The 20,338-nt window shown below is 40.0% G+C and overlaps 1 protein-coding gene across 6 annotated transcripts in view; it reads right to left on the bottom strand.

Moving 5' to 3' along the window:
- The window catches only part of ulk4 (unc-51 like kinase 4), a 231,409-nt gene that overhangs the window by 199,916 nt on the left and 11,155 nt on the right, over positions 1 to 20,338 (bottom strand). For all 6 annotated transcript variants that reach the window (XM_077207698.1, XM_077207725.1, XM_077207715.1 and 3 more), the window contains 5 exons: positions 17,488 to 17,595; positions 17,287 to 17,347; positions 10,651 to 10,844; positions 9,038 to 9,084; positions 7,931 to 8,009 (listed from right to left, as the gene is read on the bottom strand). In XM_077207698.1, the coding sequence (XP_077063813.1) occupies positions 7,931 to 8,009; positions 9,038 to 9,084; positions 10,651 to 10,844; positions 17,287 to 17,347; positions 17,488 to 17,595 (489 nt within the window). The remainder of the gene's footprint in view (positions 1 to 7,930; positions 8,010 to 9,037; positions 9,085 to 10,650; positions 10,845 to 17,286; positions 17,348 to 17,487; positions 17,596 to 20,338) is intronic.

Below are 20,338 nucleotides of genomic sequence, written 5' to 3'. Positions count from 1 at the left end.
AGACACAGCCCACCACAGTTCAGGGCTAGCACAAATAAAATCGACTCATGTCGATTGTGCAAAAATGTAGTGAATGTGCCCACGACACAGTGCCCACAAACACTACACGATGCGTGTCCCTCGTTTTCTGTAAAAACTCAACCGCACAAGCCGACGGTGTTCTCAGTGCAGTGAATGTGCCCGCCGCCCCGCGCCCACATTCCTTCACAGACACGCTCAACCCCACGGGGTTTGTCCCGCTCTCTCTCTCTCCATAACCTGTCATAGAGAATTCAAGCGCGACCAGGCTGCCCGCCGTGATCGGCGCGCCTCCCGCCTCGCACACTATAAACACAGTGTTTATGTCTCAGCACACCGAAGCTCTTCAGCCGCCGCTAGGCCGCGGCCAGAGCCCGGATTTCATTCTACCCCTAGCTATTCACGCAGATGCGTGGGCAAAGCTTCCCGGGGTATCAGAATGGGTGTTGAACACTATAAAAAGAGGCTATTCGCTACAGTTCGCTCGACGTCCCTGCCGTTACACGGCGTGAGTCGAAACCACGGTAAAAAACGAAGTATCTCATCTACTTCGAGCCGAAATAGCGAAACTGCTGAGCAAAAGGGCCATAGAACCTTTATCTCAGCCTCAGAGCGAAGGGGGGCTATACAGCAGATATTTTCTGGTACCGAAAAAAGACGTGGGTCTCAGGCCCATTCTAGATCTGCGACAGCTGAACAGAGTGCTTATGAAGCGCCAGTTCAGAATGCTGACAACCAGGAAAATCCTTGCGCAAGTGCGCCAGGGAGACTGGTTTATGTCAATAGATCTGAAAGACGCCTATTTCCAAATACAAATAGCGTCACGTCACAGGCGATTCTTGAGATTCGCCTTCGAGGGCCAGGCATATCAATACACAGTCCTACCATTCGGCCTATCCCTAGCACCCCGTACATTTACGAAGTGCATGGACGCGGCCCTCGCACCCCTGAGACTTCAGGGCATGCGAGTTTTGAACTACTTGGACGATTGGCTGATTCTAGCTCGATCACATTAGGAGCTCATAGAACACAGAACCACATTACTCGAGCATCTCGAGAATCTGGGTCTCACAGTCAATTGGGCGAAGAGTTCGCTGTTCCCCAGCCAGAAGATCTCTTTTCTGGGAACAGTACTGGACTCGCTGTCTATGACAGCACGTCTGTCGCCAGAGTGAGAACTGGACATTCAGCGCCCTGCGATATCCTTTCGCCGCGGCTCTATAGTCCCACTCAAAGGTTTCAGAAAATGCTGGGCCTCACGGCCTCGGCATCTTCAGTACTCCAGCTGGGCCTGCTTCGCATACGCCCACTGCAGTTATGGCTGAAAGTGCGAGTTCCACCCCAGGCATGGACCTCTGGTCTGTTTCACCTCAGGGTCGACATGAAATGCGTTTCGGCTCTGGAACCTTGGAAAATAGCCGACTGGTATCAGTCAGGCGTGAGTCTGGGGACTCCCTTGAGTGTGACGGTGGTGTCCACGGATGGGGAGCGCTGCTCGAGGGCAGACCGTTCTTCGGCCAGTGGTCAGAACGGGGAAAGCTCCTACGCAAATGCCAGTCGACAACGCGCTATGGTGTTTTTGTCCCCAGATAAAAGGCCGCCACGTCTTAGTCCGGTTGGACAACATGTCATCTGTGGCATACATAAATCACCAGGGTGGCGTCAGGTCCCGAAACCTTACAGGCTGACGGAACGCCTCCTGGTCTGGGCTCAGCACAACCTGCTTTCACTGAAAGCAGGCGGATGGTGTGGAACAGGCAAGGAAGAAGGTTCAACAACTTTCCGACAGGTACCACTTTATCCATTTCGTCAGGACAGGAGAGAGCTTCTCCTCTTAAGGCCCGTCCACACTACTGCGTTTTCGTTTAAAAACGGAGAATTAAAACGAAAACGATCTCCGTCCACACCAGCGTTTTAGCTGCGTATTAGAATTGATCTCCGTCCACATTAAAACGACTGAAAACTCGGATCACGTGACCATTCTCCAACACTGTGCATGCGCGTGCCGGTGTAAACAGGAAACGGATGGACTATTCCTCAGATTTGATGAGGAAGCAAGTAACGTTAGCTACCTCTGCAAAGATTAGAAAATGTCGAAGACCAGAGATTTCTTTTCATGGACCGCCGCTGCACACGGGAATTGTCATAGATCGCTCGAATAATAGTTTGCCTCCGGCGCATGTAGGCAGAATTTGCTTGCACAACAGCTGCTAACAAAGACATCAAAGTCAGTAACGCTTGTAATTCGTTATCCATGTTGCACTCACTAACATCAGCTACGTAGTCCAGGATGTTTTTGTTTGTTTTCTTCCGGTGACGGGACATGTGATGGGTGGCTGACGAATCAGGGAAGGATACGTCATGGGTGATGACACCCAATCATAGAGCCGAGCGTGACCTTCTACGTCATCGTTTCTAAACTCCTCCGTTTTGTCCCGTCTACACTAAAACGCCCTCCGGAGATTCAAAACGAAAAACGGAGCTGCAGCGTTTCTAAACTTCTCCGTTTTGGGTCTTCGTTTTTCCCGTTTTAGTGTGGACGGGAGGTGCAAACGTAGCAAAAGGTCTCCGTTTTTAAACGAAAACGCAGTAGTGTGGATGGGGCCTTAGGAGAGAGGTGTCCTGGCCTCAGCAAATGACTGGGAGATGCGGGCAGACCTGAAGCAGCTACTCAAATTCCCAGAGGAGATAGCACACACTAACCTCACACCAGATATTGTCCTCTGGTCTAGAGGTACCAAGCAGGTGTTCCTCATAGAGTTAACAGTACCCTGGGAAGAAAGGATGGAGAAGGCGCATGCCTTATCCTCGAGAGCCAGCAAAATGGATGGAGGGCCTGGAATCTACCAGTAGAGGTAAGCTGCAGAGGTTTTGCTGGACAGTCGCTCTGAAGAACCCTTGGACTGTTGGGGATTGAAGGGATGGGCAGGAAATGACTGATAGGCAATGTCACCTAACTGGCGGAAACGGCATCTAATTGGATTTGGATACAGCGGGAGGTGCGGTGGCAGAGCCAACCTGTTGAAGGATTAAAAACGGTATAGAGTTGTGTGGTGGTCAGCAGGGCTAGATCCAGGATGCTGGATCTACGGCAGAGCCATCTCGAGGTGTCATGGGTGAAACATAACAGGGAAGGGACCCTGTTCTCGAACGTAAATTGACGAAACACCAGGGAAGGGGGGTGCCCATCTGACGACCGGCTGTAGCCACCAAACTCTTGAGTGATGAAGCCAAGTTTTGAGCAGGCCCAGGGAGAAGAACAGTGCTTGAAAGGAGGAGAGAAGGAGAGGAGATCTGGCTCACAGATGGGGCAGGGCTGTAAGGTGGGTCAGTTGCGATGATCACATCGTATTTTGCATATTCAAGTTATTTTATCGTTTGATTAATTATTTTACACTATTATTATAAATTGTGGATAATTTCTGCATGGAAAAAATATTAAGATGGTAACCTGAGAAGCAAAACCGACACAAATTGAAACCTCTATTGATATAAATCTATATTTGAATCTAAATATATAACTGAGTTATGTAAAGTTGATAGAGCAAGTTCATGAAGACCGTCAGATCAGCTATCAAGACACATACTGGATCTCTTTGTCCAGAGTTCCATTTATCTAGCGAGTAGCTCTAAATCAGTAAAAGTACCCAAATTAAAAAACTACCAAATTTAATCTGAATCAACTTCCACTGACAATATCAGTGTTCATGCTATTCATACCTCAGTTTAATACGTTTCTAAAATCTCTCTAATAATCATGTAATTATTAATGCGGGAGTAAGTTGATGGGTGGACAATTTTATCAGACAGCATGTTTTCTCCCAACAAATTAAAAAGTGAAAGAATAACATTTAAATCACTTAAACTTATATTAGGAGTTTGTCTGGAAGTATTCCCCAAAAGGGGAAAAATAGTCACACCAAAAAACAGATTTAAAATTCAGATTCCTAAACAACACCATCGACAATGTGAGACAAAGGACACAAGAAGCGGCAAGTTACCACGGAGGACGTATTGGGAGATGCAAATCTAATCAACTGAAGCTCAGAGAATCAATATCATTCCCTGAGTCAGTCAGACAAATGCAGTCAAAGTCATGTCAAATGCAGTCTTAGACATCCAGCGGACAGAGCAAGGGAGAAACAAGAGTGCCCTTGATACTCTCTCACTGGTTTCCAATCCACCGATACTCTTGTGTGCCACTTAAAATTCAACTCCTGAAATATTCACTCCCTCCGGCACAAGACGCTGCAGATGCCTTTATGCACTGACAGAATCTGGATTTTTAATACATTTCTCTATGAAATATATATGGAAGAAGTAACTTTAAAATGACTTTCCAGAAAATGGTTTACCATCAAATAAATAAAGTAGCGAAAAAAAAACCACACTGCCTCATCCCTGTGGTACCTCTGCTGTAATTCTTAGCAGTGTGTAATGGGATTGGTCAGGGGAAACAGTCAGGCTCTTCTGAGGGTAACTCTGAATTTAGGCTAGGGGCACGGGGGATTGCTGGTGCCAAGGACAATGATTAATTTACCACTTCATTAGACTAGTGCTCAAGTATTCATGGGGAACACAGACACAGAGGGTTTTATCGAGGATTAGAAAACGAACCAAATGTCATTGGGAGAAAGACCAAGCGTTTCGGGGTGGATGTAGAAAGAGAGAGAGCGCACCAAAACCAAACTTTCCTGAGAAGAGACTTTTCTGCTCTACCTGTAATTCTGTAATTTCCTTCCTCCTGCTTCAAACCCCTGTGCGACATTTCTATTTATAGAATCTTTTATCGTTGCCATGACAATGAATTAGCCCAACTTTCTTTTAGATGCTGGATACTGGCTTTGAGTGAAACTTACCTATGTGGATCCACTTACTTACAGCTCCCACAAACAACAAGCATTACATCTCGAAATCAATATTGTGACTTTAACACATTTCTTAAGAAAAATGTACAATTAAGGCTGGAATACACAACACAAAGAATTGCAATGGACGAATCGATGCTCGATGCTGAAAGTCATAGCTAGTCTGCTGATTTTAGGCAGTCGCAGTTGACGATTTCATAGAAAATCCCATAGTGTATGATGGACACATACTCCAAATTTTTCAGATTAAGACTTTTATTCCATGCATGATTCAAGGAAATCAAACATGGTTTTGCTGTTTATCCAGCAAAGCTTGTCACGCAGATCCAATTATTTGACCATATCCGTTGTTGTTTTTGTGTCACATTCACTTAAGACATGACTCGTATTTCGATATCAGGGTTTCATTAACCAAACTAGAATGATTCAATTGGTAATCGCTTTCAGCGACACTGTTGACCATCGGGTTTTGAATGGCCATATATAATTTTTTTTAATATAATTCAAGTCGGGTTTTGATGTTTATCCCACTTATACCATGATGAGTGAGTGAGTGAGTAAGTGATTGAGTTACCTGCGTCTGTGCAATTATTTCATAAACAGCGACGTTATCTCCTCGTTGCTAATAATTGCGCTAATTATTTCGTATTTGTACGCTCAGGAGAATTCTCACGAAAAATCTCCAGCTAATTCACAACACATTCGTAAGCACATGAATTTGTTCTTAACCTCAGTCTGGTGTTAGTGAATTTGGAGTATTCTAAAAGATTGGCAACGTGCACAAGGTTAGTCATTTGCATAAAACACGCTAAAACATCTCTATACAAGGGATTTCCTTACAGACTTTCGTCACTTCACCTGATCCTCAAGCAATGCTAGTGTGTCAATCTCACCAGATCTCACAATAAACATCTTTATACAGATTCAGATTAAAGACTTCTCATTAGCCAGCTGTACATATGCTTCTCTTACTCTTTAACTGTATATGATGGAAAGTTTAAGATGAAATTAAATTGAATTATTTAATAATTTCATTATATGATTTTATAAATGGATTATATAATATTAATGCAACATACTTCAATATAATTATAGTTGTGTTAGTAGTAGGATAGTAGGATGAAATATAATATCGTACACACACAGTTCACACACAAACTTGTGCGTACGCATGCTTAATGAATGAGACACATTGGGTCAAAACACAATTCTATGATCCTGAATGTTTCTGTCTGTGCCCAAGCTCTTACTTATAAAGTGTCCACAAGAAAAGATATCTTTGTGGGTAAATGTTTCGCCCTCAACTTGAGGTGGTTTGTTTAGACGTAGGTCAGATGTCCACACATCGAATATGTATCTGATTTAAAAACACATTTAGAATTGACTCAGAACGGATGCAAAAAAATTAATCTTGATTTCCGTTTACACGTGTGTAACAATATCCGACGAGTCAGATTTTTTGTGCCAGTGTAAATGCAGCCTTTAATAATTTGAGCAATTTTTAGAACACAAAGACCGTAATCTGATAAAAACTGATATTTTTTTTTATTAAATAGCTTCTAAAAACGCATCTTTTCTCCTTGGCCTTAGACACCTGACGTTGACATTTTGTTTAGCTTTGCTGTAGCTTAAACAGTAGAGTGTTGGCGCTTGCAACGCCAGGGTCATGAGTTTGATTCCCAGGGAAAGCAAGAACTGATAAGAATTTAAAATGTGTACCTTGAAATGATTTGTATATAGTATGTATAATATGTTGTTGTTTTTTTTGTTTGTTTTTATCTGTACTGTTAACTTCGGGTTTTTTAAAGTGCTTTATAAATAAAGTTTGATTGATTGATTGATTGATTGATTGATTGATTGATTATCAGGCTAGTGCCATATTTCATTTTTGAAAGGAATGAGGCTGTGAGGGATAGAAGTACAGTGCGTTCAATGGATTTAATGTTCAGCTGATGAAACGTCTTTCCGAAAAGGAATAAAAACTTCAGTAGACAAAAACAGTTCTGAATGTAGTGAGTTGTGACAATTACGTGATCTAGGACTTTTATATGGTGCGTGCCATTGTAAAGGCTGTAAGTTTATCCCTCACAGCACTCGTTGTCATCCACATTGAATTCAATATGGCATCTACCCTGACTAAGATCTGTTGTTTTTATTTGTCATGCATCTCAATGTGGCGCAAGAGGTTGTGTTGGAAATTATTTGCAAGTTTGGTAGTGTGATCCCCAGTTTGTTTTTTCTGTACCCATATACCAAATCGTCAAGTGTATGATGCAAAATCTGTTCTGACTTTAGTTCAATTTATTATCTAAGAAGGCCCTCTAGAGTGCAGAAGAACCATAAGAAAACAGCTCTGCTTTTCTCTCACCAAAGAGAAGCACTAAAAGAAATCGCCATGACAGGATCGGCCGCTCAGACACAAAACCCTGTAGAGAACTAGGGAGAGAGTCCATCACCCTGAGCACTTCTTCAGTACCGACCCACTGAGCCCAGAGAAGCGAGAAAGAAGAAGCCGAAGAGAGGAGCTGCAAAGTTTAAGCTTGTATTGTGTAAAATGGAAAAAAAAGCTCAGCCTTGCTAGATTACGACGGACGGCCATTTTGTGCCACTGTCTACGCCGGGTGGTACGCGAAATTCTGCATTAACAAAAAGGTGGAGAAGTTGCTAGTGGAAAGGAAGACAAACCTGTGTAAAATCAAGGATTGGGGTGGAAGAATTTGTTTTTGGTTAGCCACAATGCATCTGTGCAGTGCTTTGATGATAAGTGAAAGCTTTTTAAAACCTGTTTGGATGAGATGTCTGTGCTATTTGTATTTGAAAAGGCTGGGATAGAGATGTAAAAAGCTTATTTCACCTGGCTTTTACTGGATTTCAAGTGCTTTTGATTGAGAGCTGAGAAATGATTTTTGTTAGTATTTTTTCCTCTTGAGTAGTAGATGATGAGAATACAGCAATGCTACAGTGACACCTGCTGGTTTTCCATTGTTGTTTTAATGTGAAAATGTCCACCATGCTTCAAACACACACAGACACACAAGTCTCACCTCTGTGACAGGAACGTCATCTCTGAGCTCTGTGCAGTGCGAGGCTAGCAGGCCGATCACTCTCATCACTTTGCTCCTTCTAAAACACAAATTTAAACAATCAAATTACTCTCATCCAGGTGTTTGTTTCATTATAGCAGTTAAAATCTGACATTTTATTCCATCTTTTAAATATATAAATGGAATCTTTCCTACTTTGAGTTATCTCCTGCCTTTTTAAGAATAGCGGAATTAGCTATCACTATGGTTTAAGGATTGGTGTCAGCATTGTTTTATAACATCATTTTTGGAGGTTGATGATATGAATGCAATTTTATTCCTATTCATAGTCTGTCTAGATTACAAAAGGAATGAATACATCTTTTCTATTGTACAATATTTAGATTTTTATCAGTGCTCACTATCATATCATTAATGGCCAGAAATTCAGCTTTGCCATCACAGGAATAAATTAAATATTAAAATAAAAATAGTTATTTTAATAATAATATTTCACAATATGTGTTTACTGTAGTTTGGATCAAATAAATGAAGCCTGGGTGAGCATTAGAGACTTATTAATTATTTTTTAATTTTATTTTTTAAAACAGACCACAAACTTTTGAATGGTATTGTATATAAAATTTTTGAATGGTATTGAGATAACAGTATTGTATAGATTGTAAACACCCCACATCTCATACTTAAATTAGCAGTGTTTAATGCTGGTTTTCAGTGTCATTTAAAACTAAAGTGGTTCAGTCGGTAGCTTGGTGTCTATAGTGTGGAGATAGAGGCTTTAATCCTGTGAGGGGCCAGTGAGACACATGCCTGTCATTCCTTCCACTCAGAGTCAAAGGGACGGAGAAGAGAAAGACAGCCACTGCATTTCTCTAAGCAGACACTCCAAGGCTGTCACCCAATAGTGTCATCTGAGAATACTACACTAGTTACAGTGATCCGCCAAAAGTATGTAGGAATTATTTTATACTGGCAAATGTATTTGATTGATTAAGTGAAATCTATAAAACAAAAACAAAAAAGAGAATATTATGTCCTTGTAATAAATTAAATTTTTTTTTTTTTTTAATCAAGGCTGAGAATTACGTACTGAAGGGTGAAACTTACATATCCCAGTTCGGAGCATGTCGCATCTGTTGAACCAGCACAGGGAACTGTGTCAGAAAGAAAAAGAAAAAAGAAAAAAAAAAAATCACAATTTGAGATGTCTCAATATATTTTCACTTTTATTAAATCAGAGCCAGTCAGGGTTTTTTTTTTAAGAGCGCTCTTAACAGCATAATTTTGCAGCATTATAATTTGGTTGCACTTTATTTTACAGTACATCCAAGTATGTGTACTTACCCAAGAAAGTGCATGGCAATATAAGGTAACTACATGGATTAGGGGTAAGTTCAGGGTTAGTACCTAGTTATTACCCAGTTAATTACTATAATAAGTACACAGTCTCTAAATGTGGAACAGGACTGTAAAAAATAAAACGCTCCCTGTAATTATATAAGATACTTTTATATATTTTTTCTGCCTTTGACATCAGAGCTCAGGAAAATCCCTAATGAAAAGTTGTGCGAGTGCTTATGTGCCATCAGCCAATCAGTGCTGTCATCGCATCATGAAATGATTTTCAGTGGCTCCAAAGTGACTGGTCACATGGCATGGTGATTGGCTCTAAAAAAAACCTGTATCCGGAGTGCTCCAGTAATTTCTGTTAGATGAATGGAAACGCTAATGGTGGTGAGACACCTAGTGGCCAGAGGAGGAATGTACAGGTGTACAGGCTACTGTGACAAAAAATTATACCTAAAAATGACCAAAAATGTTCAAAACCAAAATAGAAATGTTGCTTATCTAAATTTACATTGGCTTAAAGCGTCAGTATACATATAGAATTAACCCTTTAGGTACCAATGCAATCTAATGCATTAAGAATCTATAAAGTTCCTCTGATCAGAGTTTACATTGATGAAAGCAAAGGAAGAGGAAGCTCATTTCAGACTGAGGCGAGGGCGACAGCAGACACCCATTCCTCAGCTGACACACTATTGTTCAACTTCCCTCATTAGATGATCTATACTTCCAACCGCTCAATAATATCACACAAGAAAAGTGTGATTTGCACCACATGGAATGGTTACCGACCAAAAGGTTTACTAAGTCCAATTCAATCTATTTTTATTAAAAAATGCATTTTTATTTATGAATCTAATTTAAAATGAAAACATGATGAGGGTATGTAAAACTTTTCTTTAGTTTCAGTGAGAGCAGCTGTTGAGTGTGTGGCTTTAAAAGTTAGTTCCAGCAGCAAGGGAAGTAGGGGCGTTCTATACACTAGGGATGTGCTGATTTTCCCACAATTTAATAAACTTGTGAAAACACTATATTACCAATTACACCGCATATTTTAAGAAAAGATATGTCAATGACGTTCAGAATCTGTAGAGCTTATTTGTATCTTTAACGTAAGATCTTTCCTTTCTTTTGAACAAACCGGAAGCTTAATGTTGATTCATTATTACTCTTAATAAAATAAAATAAAATTGTGTACTTAGAAATTTGTGTACTAAGCAGCTGCTTATTGTCCTAAAGTAAACTCCTTAAGGGTGATACAAGATCAGGGTGATATGGGATACCTGATCACCCTGTCAGGGTTTAATTCGTGATAAAAACCATGTGACTGTATATTATCCCTTTCAACAGCATGTGTTTCAGATGCGTCTTACCAGCTGGGAGTGTATAAGGTGTGTGGCCATCTCTCTGTGGTTACAGACAGAGCAGAGGTAACACAGTAGGTTGAGTTTAGTGCGTGGTGCTGTGGCATTGGCTGATCCGGCCCGGTCCACTGACTCCAGAATAGCACACACCTGCAGTAAGAACTGAGACCAGTCCTCTGAGTTCAGACAGGACAACCGTTCAGCTGAGAGAGAGAGAGAGAGAGAGAGAGAGAAACATCAAGTGCACTACTGGCATGTAACAGTGCTGAAGCAGTGTTCACCTTTAAACAAGGTCACCAAGTTTGTTAACTCTAAAAATGTCAGGTATTTAAAATTCACAGAACAGGAGCCAGTTCACACAAAATGTGTTTTTGCTGTTAAAAACGTGAGACGCAGGTCAGTGAAAAAAACGTATTTTAATGGCACTGTATGTACTTTTCGTCGCTAGAAGTCGGAAATTCAAAACAATAACAAAGGCGTAGCTTGATGACGCTGTGAAGGAGCGGGGAATGATGGGAGTTGTCGTCTTCACCTCCACAGCCGATGAAAATCAATCCGATGGGACTCACGAATCATGTCCATGGATGTGGTAATGCAATAAAGTTTTATAACCATTACGCTTGATCAAATGATTTTATTTCATTATAATGAATGAGCCACGAGAGAGAGAGAGAGAGAGAGAGAGAGAGAGAGAGCTCACATTAGCACTTTTGGAGTGCAACCAGGGTTCAATTGACGTCAGAGTTCAGTTCATTTGGATGATGTGAACGCCGTTTTCCGAACTCGTGCGCACCCGCAAACCATACCAGAGTTCGCTTAAAAAACGGTACGGTTCACTGCTGATATGAGTGTAATCGTACAAAATAGGGGAAGGGAACTACTATTAATGATGTATGATTTGATTAAAATGTGTGTTTCACTCACTTTCCTGATGAGCATGACTGGCGTACTGCAAACACAGAGCTGTATATCTCATTTCTGCTTGCCTTCAGCGTTCTTTAGACCATTTGCAGTGCGTGCGCAGCAGATAGACACAAGTGCCGTTAGATACTGAAGCTTTGCAAACAAAGCCAATGGTTCAAAAACAAAAAAATAAAAGTGAGGCGAGCGATGCTAATCATTTTGCCGCCTTTTCCTGCGTCACTGTTACCTAGCAACAGGGTAAACAGCTGCTGCTTTGATGATGCAAACACACCGCGGTTCAAACCAAATAATACAAACTGAACAGTCCAATGGGGGCTGGGGGAGCAATCGAACCAAGTCTGAAAGCACCCTAAAACTAAAACCATAGAAATAAATGTGTATATACAGGGGCTGGTCATATAATTAGAATATCAAGTTGATTTATTTCAGTAATTCCATTCAATTTCAATTGGATATTATATTCATTTATTACACGCAGACTGATATATTTAAAGTGTTCATTCCTTTTAATTTTGATTATTATAACTGACAACTAAAGGCGGGCATACACTGTGCGAATTTCGTCCGATTTTGAGCCGAATTCTGTCTCGTGCGACTCTTTTTCGGGTCGAGACGATTTTCAGCTTTGTCGTGCGTCATTTCTCGTGCAGTGTACAGGGAGAGAGGAGAGGCGATTAACCTCTCCCGATCCGTAATCGGATGAATTTCTGGCATGTCAGAAACTTTGGTCGCTCCTCGTGACTATATCGCACAGTTGAAGCAGAGCTACGAACCGATTGCCCTAAACTCAGTGTTTTTTCCCTCACTGCGCCTGCGTGAAGGAGATTTTAACCATTTCATTCTGCAGAAAAGAAAAAAAAATGAACAGAGGGAACTCTTTAAGTTCTCTTGTTCAAACTAGCTACAAATTAAAGGAGAACTCCGGGCAATTTTTAAGTTAATCTTGATCGTTAGACCTTTGTGAGTACTGACTATAGAAAAAAAAACGAACCGGATTGGTGCTTGCTACGCGGAGCTGCGACCGCGAATGCCCAGAGCTCCCACCCAGCTAAAACGGCAGCTATGGGGGCATCGACATAAAGAGCGTTTTTGAACCTCTTAACAGACACAAAATGCAATTAAAATGTCTGTCCAACATGAACAGGGACCCTACATGTGAACAAGATGCGTTTAGCAACTTAGCCATTGTTTCAACTCACCTAAATAGTCTTTTAGACGGCAAGCTGTAGTCTCGCGCTGCAGTCCCGTGCTGTAGCCGGAAAAGGTAAACAATGTCCAGGTGGGAGGAGCGTTGATCATGTGCGACGAGTTATGATCAGAGTTGCTTACAAGTGAAGAAGAAATGGTTCGTGTTTGTGCCTTTCCGAATTGTGACAACAGAATGCGAAAATATAAGAGCTTAAATTTTCATCGTCTTCCTTTCCATGACCTCGAGATTCTGCAGTTTGTGGCTAGTTGTATTTCAACTTGATGTGCAAACTCCCGTAGAAGTACTACGCGCTAAAGATTACCGCATTTGCAGTGAACACTTTGACAAGGATGACTACACACACTCAACACAGCGGGGCCGTTTGAAGAAAAATGCCATTCCATGTACGAAGACTCGTCGCACATGATCAACGCTCCTCGACCTGGACATTGTTTACCTTTTCCGGCTACAGCATGGGACTGCAGCGCGAGACTACAGCTTGCCGTCTAAAAGACTATTTAGGTGAGTTGAAACAATGGCTAAGTTGCTAAACGCATCTTGTTCACATGTAGGGTCCCTGTTCATGTTGGACAGACATTTTAATTGCATTTTGTGTCTGTTAAGAGGCTCAAAAACGCTCTTTATGTCGATGCCCCCATAGCTGCCGTTTTAGCTGGGTGGGAGCTCTGGGCATTCGCGGTCGCAGCTCCGCGTAGCAAGCACCAATCTGGTTCGTTTTTTTTTCTATAGTCAGTACTCACAAAGGTCTAACGATCAAGATTAACTTAAAAATTGCCCGGAGTTCTCCTTTAATGTTGCTTACCTCAAATTACTGTCCCTTACCTACAGTTTGTCCAGTTATTACCCACGTCTTCCAAGCTGCGATGTAGCACCGTGCTACATTTTATTCATTTGTCAAACAATGTCTTTGAAATAAACCTGTTTTTAATTTTCATTGATGACTAATTATTGCAGTGTTCGGACATATTATAGACTGTTAATATAATTATTGCGTGGCAAATTAATTATAATAGCAGATCAATTTTAACCCTCTGAGGTGATGGTCTCGCTTTTTTTCTTATCAGTGCAAAAGAAACTCAAAATACTCTGTTGATTTTGATCTTACATATTAAGTGTTGTACATCATTAGATCCTGATAAGTGTCTATTTTTATTGTGAGTATCCAAAAAAAAATAAAGCGTTGCGCTTGTCGCCAAATAAAGAAAAAAAAAAAACATGATGCGCGTTCTGCCTTCTCTCTGTCAGTGAAGTCCATTCTGAAACGAGTCCGAAAATTAACTGTAATTCCGCGAATACTTGTCATACAGGCACGAGTGTTTTTCCATAATGAAGCTTGAACTCTATTCTTTTAAATGAATTAATTTATATAAAAAAACAAATATTTTCAGCTTATGTAATCTGTATGAAAAGAGAGAGATGTCAGTCTTTTTCTTTCCAGCTCATTATACCTGATTACGCGTTAATGTGCCACGCCCACGCGCGGTATTCAAACGCAAATGATCTAAGGCAAGCCATTCAAACATGCCAACGCCCACCAGCTGGATTATAAAACACATCATGTTTAGGAAGTATCTTACTACAGCTGTGTACACAGCGTATCCCTACGCTGTGAGGAATAATACCATCTAATAACCCTGGAGAATGTACCAGAAGTGCTGGTAGTTTCATTTTGAGGAGCAATGGATCCAGCTGATGTAGTAAGTCATTTATTCTTAAGTGCTTTGTTCTAATCGCGATATTGAATAGTGTCTGACTGTAAACTGCAAAAAGAGTGTTTAAATATGAATTTATTTAATTTCTGTGTGTACGCTAAATGATGAATGAACGGCACAGGCGCGCGCGCTTTGTTTACTACAGTTATACAGCGCGTGTCTGTGCCGTTCATTCACTCTCGCACCTACATTAGTAAACGTTATGTTTACATGAACATATCCAAACTATATTGCTATAGCCTACTAAGATGAGTAAAAATAGACTGAAATATGTTGAAATAAAATGTCTGTATAAACAACAAACTGCAAATTCACATGTATATTCTAATATATCATATACAATATGTTACAAACATTGTAACAAAGACTAAATATGAATGTTTAGACAAGATTGTGTGATTAGTTTCGGATAGATTATAAAGTTTTGACTGTAAAAAAAGACTACTGTCACATTAAATAGGCTTTTGTTCACCAATTTCTGCTCATAGTTAAATATACTATAGTATGATGTTTTGTCAAAAATAAAGTAGGTATATTGAATTATCAACTAAGATTTTATTATAGTCTTTGTTCCAATATTCAAACTAATGAATCCTTACCTTTTTTAATACGTATGATAAAATGTATACTTTCTACAAAGAAATGCACTTGATGAAATATTGTTAAAATTGTAATTGTTGTTGTAATTGTAACCCGTTTGTAATTGGTTACAATTTCTAATTGTAAAACATGTATATATAGATCATTTCTTTTGTCCTTGCATTCTTTGGGACCCTGTGACACACCATGTGTGAAAGGGCTAATTAATATGCAGCTCATTATGAATGTGACACATTATCCGGCCTTTGTCTTCTCAGGTGTGAATACGCCTCCACGCATATTGCCTTTCCAAACAAAAGGTGTCTTATAAAATTTAAATCAATGTATTGTTTTGTGTAAATGATTAGGCAGGATGATTTTCAGATCATTTTGAAGCAAAAATTCTAGGCAACAACACCCATTAGTCAAAAGTCTTGTGGACACATATTTAGTATCTGTTTTGTGGCCTTATTTCAGACACTTTAAGTTTTAGTTTTTTCAATAACCATGCATAAACATTATTCTCTAAAAAATACAAACATGTACATACATCTTGCTCACATATTACGGTAGCCCCGTTTGTGCTATATAGAGTGAATTTACACCTTTGCCATTAACATGTTTATAAATAACTGAAAAAAGCACAAATGTCAGAGCATGTCAGAACACCTCAAGGACCCCAAAAACCCCTTAGACCTCAGAGGGTTCATCAACTTCATCTTCGCAGCGACACAGAAAACAGCAGTTTATTGATTAACAATTAAATGTCTCCTTGCTATTTTTTACACATTCATAATCATTACTTTTGCCGGTTCTTTGTGGCAAGCTTTATGAGTGAGCTTGTGCGCTTGAGTGCGGCAATATAACGCTCATTATCCTGTATAGCCTATTTAAGTAATTAAATCAATATAAAGGGGCGATTTGTCCACTAATGGCTTTAATGAACAACTACTAGTCGAGTAGAAAAAAACTTTAGTCAGAGGCAGCCGTTATTCCACATATTTCCGACCCTGAGCGGAATGAGCGAGTGGAGGAATATTCAGAAATGCGTTCTCCGCTCACATGCTCTGATCGGAACGAAGGAATATTAAAATAACTAATCATTAGTTTATATCTTATACACTGTCCATCATTTTAATCCCATATCAAACACAGTATGTCTATTTTAATATGTGTAATATATATATATATATATTTTTTTTTTCACGTTTTAAGTATTATGTTAGTCCACAGCCCACAACCAGGGGGTGATGATGCTATGACAAGTGGCACTTTTATTTCTTTTCTATTTTTGAACTTGATACAAATTTTGACACAACTACACTTTTATTTTCTCTATTTTTGAATTTCATGCAAGTTATGACACAGCTGCACTTTTATTTTCTTTATTTTTGAACTTGCTGTTATTCAATGTAGATAGTTAGTTTGCATTTAGATACAACTTGTTGCTATACTGATACTACTTGTTACGTCAATAAATTGGAACATTTTAAGCTTGTTGCGTTTTTCAATAGCATTGTGTTGGGGTGATCGGGGCAGGTGGGGCTTGAAAATTTGCCCTTGTCCAAAGTGGGGAATGACTGAAAAAGTTTGAGTACCACGGATCTAACTGATTACAGTTATCTACTACTTGAGAATAAACTCTCTGTACATTAATCAGAGTTGAGAGAATGTATTTTAGTATTAATAAATGCATATATAAATTACACACCTTTAATATTTGCACAGTGTGGACTTTTTGACAAGTCCACAGAAAGTTATTTTTAAGCAATATTACAACCAAAAATGAATGCACTATTTTCACGTTTTTAGAAGCGGAACTCATCACAGTGGTGAACGGAAAATACAACAATTATAATTTTTGCATTCCCATTTGGTCTCATAGCAAAAGAAAACATCCATGATACCAAAGGTCTGACTTTGCAAATGAGGAAAAAAATATTGAAAATATTTAACGAACCTAAATTTAAGTCTTATTATTGATAATGCTTCTTTTGAGCTGTTGAGCGTTATGACTGGATTATAGAATCAGTGAGCTGAACTTGAAAACTAGTTTCAAAGTAAGAGTCATTAAATAATTATGGTAATTTAAACCAACTAATTCATTAAAAAAAAAAATCTATGGAATGTGTAAAAGAGGCTTGGAATGGCATTGTGGAAGGGTAAATAAAAAAATTTTCATCTTAGATTATCAAAAAAACACTAGATCTTCCCGTTTACCTGAGTGTGCTGGTACACAAAGTGTTTTGGGGTCAAAACGAACTGGAGCAGTCTTTAAAATCTAAAAATAGAGCAAAATTAGAAACTAACACCAGTGTTGGTTAGACAGAACATTGTCATTCACACTAGAATAGGGACACAAAGTTTAGAAAACAGGTCCCTCAGACATGGTCTATTTTGTTGGACTGAAGGTCTGCTTACCTTTGGGTTGTCCATGATGGGAGTAACTGTAAGGTCATTATCCGTGTATAAAAGTGATTTAATACAAGTGTTCAAGTCACTCTGCTCCTCCACCATAACACTGGATTCCTACAGAACACATGGAACACACTCCTTTCCTTAACACGGTTTAAATAGTACTATTAAAAATATATATATATTTAACACTGTTGTTATAACTTCAGTTAAACTGTAAAATTATATTCCTGCACCACTGCGATCAATAATCCAGAATCGCTAATGTGAACGCTGTCATGGGACCCGGGTGCACACTGGGGTACCGAACCCAAGGGTGCTTTTACACTGGGCTCGTTTGCTGCGGTCCGAGGCCAAGCGCGATTGTTCTCGGCGTCCCCCGCAACGTTGGTCTGGTTTCACACTCAACTTGATTCTATCGAACTCTGGTGCGTTTGCGTGCATCTTACGTCATTGCAAACGTGCACAGCGCATGATAGAAAACACGACGCGGGTCAATATATTGTGTTTTTTATTATTTTTTGCTATTATGCATAGCTGAGTAAACAACACAGGTTTACAGTGTGTGTGTGTGTGTCGCATAAGCTGTCTTTCCGCTGCTTGCAAATGGACTCTTTTGAGGAGACAGTGGATTTCCATTAATTTTTTGCCCTGATTGCACGCACTATGCGCGAATACACTGCAGACTCACTCTTGCTCGTATGCAAGGTAAATCTTCATCCCTTACGTGTGTTTTATTTAACTAAATACATCATAATCGGCTAAAACGCATGTGCAGGATACTTTACTTCCTGAACAAGTGCGCACCCGAGTCCGTGTTGCTTTCACATACACGTGAACCGCGGCACGGTTCGGGATCAACCGAACTCAGACCACCTCCTCCAGGTAGTCTCGGGTTCGGTACCCCAGTGTGGACACGGGTCCCATGACAGCGTTCACATTAGCGATTTTTCATGCGAACCATGCCCCGTTCCAAACTAAACTGCCAGTGTGAAAGCCCCCCGAGACTACCTGGAGGAGGTGGTCTGAGTTCGGTTGCTACCGAACCGTGCTGCGATTCGCGTGTATGTGAAAGCATGCGTTTTAGACGATTATGATGTATTTAGTTACATAAAACACACGTAAGGGATGAAGATTTACCCTGGATACGAGCAAGAGTGATTCTGCAGTGTATTCGCACATAGTGCGTGCAATCAGGGCAAAAAAATTATGGAAATCCACTGTCTCCTCAAAAGAGTCCATATGCAGAAAAAAAGCTTATGCGAAACACACACACACTTAACCTGCGTTGTTTACTCAGCTATGAATAATAGCACCAAATTAATAAAAAAACACAATATATTGACCCGCGTCGTGTTTTCTATCATGCGCTGTGCACGTTTGCAATGACATAAGATGCACGCAAACGCACAAGAGTTCGATAGAATCAAGTTGAGTTTGAAACCAGACCAACGTTGGGGGGGCGCCGGGAACAATCGCGCCCGGGCTCGGGCCGCAGCAAACGAACCCAGTGTAAAAGCCCCCTTTGATACCCATGTTCTAGAGTTCGGCTGGCCACAAACTTTAAACATGGTGGGAGGGGAGAACGAGTGCCGTTATGACTGCATTCTTTATTTGTTTTTTGTTACAGCTACAACAGCTACATCGCCTTGTCTTTTCGGTAAGGTAGAGCATATTTACAAATATGAATAATCATTTGAAGCGTATTGTATGTTTTATACACAGCGAAAATAGCCTGTATTTGACCGGAATTCCAGAATTGTCAGCAAGCTGACTATGTATAATAATAATAATAATAATAATGTTTATTTTATATAGCGCCTTTCAGAGTACTCAAGGTCGCTTTACAATAAAGTACAAATAAACATGACATAGAAACATGACAGAAACAATAAAAATAAATTGAGGTACATAAACATAGAAATCAAGGGAAACAAGTAGCAAAAAGATACGTTTTAAGGTGAGTTTTGAAATCGTGTAATGATGAAAGGTCGCGGATGTGTTGGGGAATAGAATTCCAGAGAGTTGGGGCAGCAGTACAAAAAGCCCTTCCACCAAATGATGATAGTTTGTGCCGTGGGATCGTTAAAAGACCGGTATCGGAGGATCTAAGTGTGCGAACTGGGGAGTAGGTATGGATGAGATCAGAAATATAGGTGGGGGCAAGACCATGTAGTGCTTTGAATGTGATAAGGAGTATCTTGTAATTAATATGAAAGCGTACTGGTAGCCAATGAAGTCTGCGTAAAATCGGAGTAATGTGGGAAGATTTCTTTGTGTATGTAAGGACCCTAGCTGCAGAATTCTGAATGTATTGGATTTTATTTATAGATGAGTTGGGTAAGCCATAGAAAAGAGAATTGCAGTAATCAAGCCGTGATGTGATGAAAGCGTGAACCAAGGTTTCAGCATCGCTGATGTTCAGAAATGGACGTAAGCGTGCGATATTACGAAGGTGAAAGAAGGCAGACTCAGTGAGAGAGGAAATGTGTGGAAGGAAGGAAAGAGATGAATCAAAGATTATACCAAGGTTTTTGACAGTAGTGGAAGGTTGAACCGAAACTCCAACAATGTGAACATTTTCAACACAGAAACAGGATGTAAATCGAGCTGAGCCAATAAGAAGTAGATCTGTTTTATCAGTTTTTAGTTTGAGAAAATTACTGGTCATCCAAGCATTTATATCATCAATACAGGCTGATATGGAATTTGTGGGAAAAGGAGCATTGCGTTGTGAATGGATGTATCAATGCAATTTAAAGTCATGTTGACGGATGATGTTACCTAATGGGAGCATGTAGATGATCATAGATCTATATATGTATATGGTTGTCAATGAATGGGACGCCAAATATCA

This window comes from Siphateles boraxobius, unplaced genomic scaffold (genome assembly GCF_051911475.1).
Source record: "Siphateles boraxobius isolate OS27281-9 unplaced genomic scaffold, OSU_SipBor_1 12, whole genome shotgun sequence".
In the NCBI taxonomy this organism is placed as follows: domain Eukaryota; kingdom Metazoa; phylum Chordata; class Actinopteri; order Cypriniformes; family Leuciscidae; genus Siphateles; species Siphateles boraxobius.
Note: the sequence above shows the minus strand (reverse complement) of the source record. Positions and strands in the feature narration are given on the sequence as shown.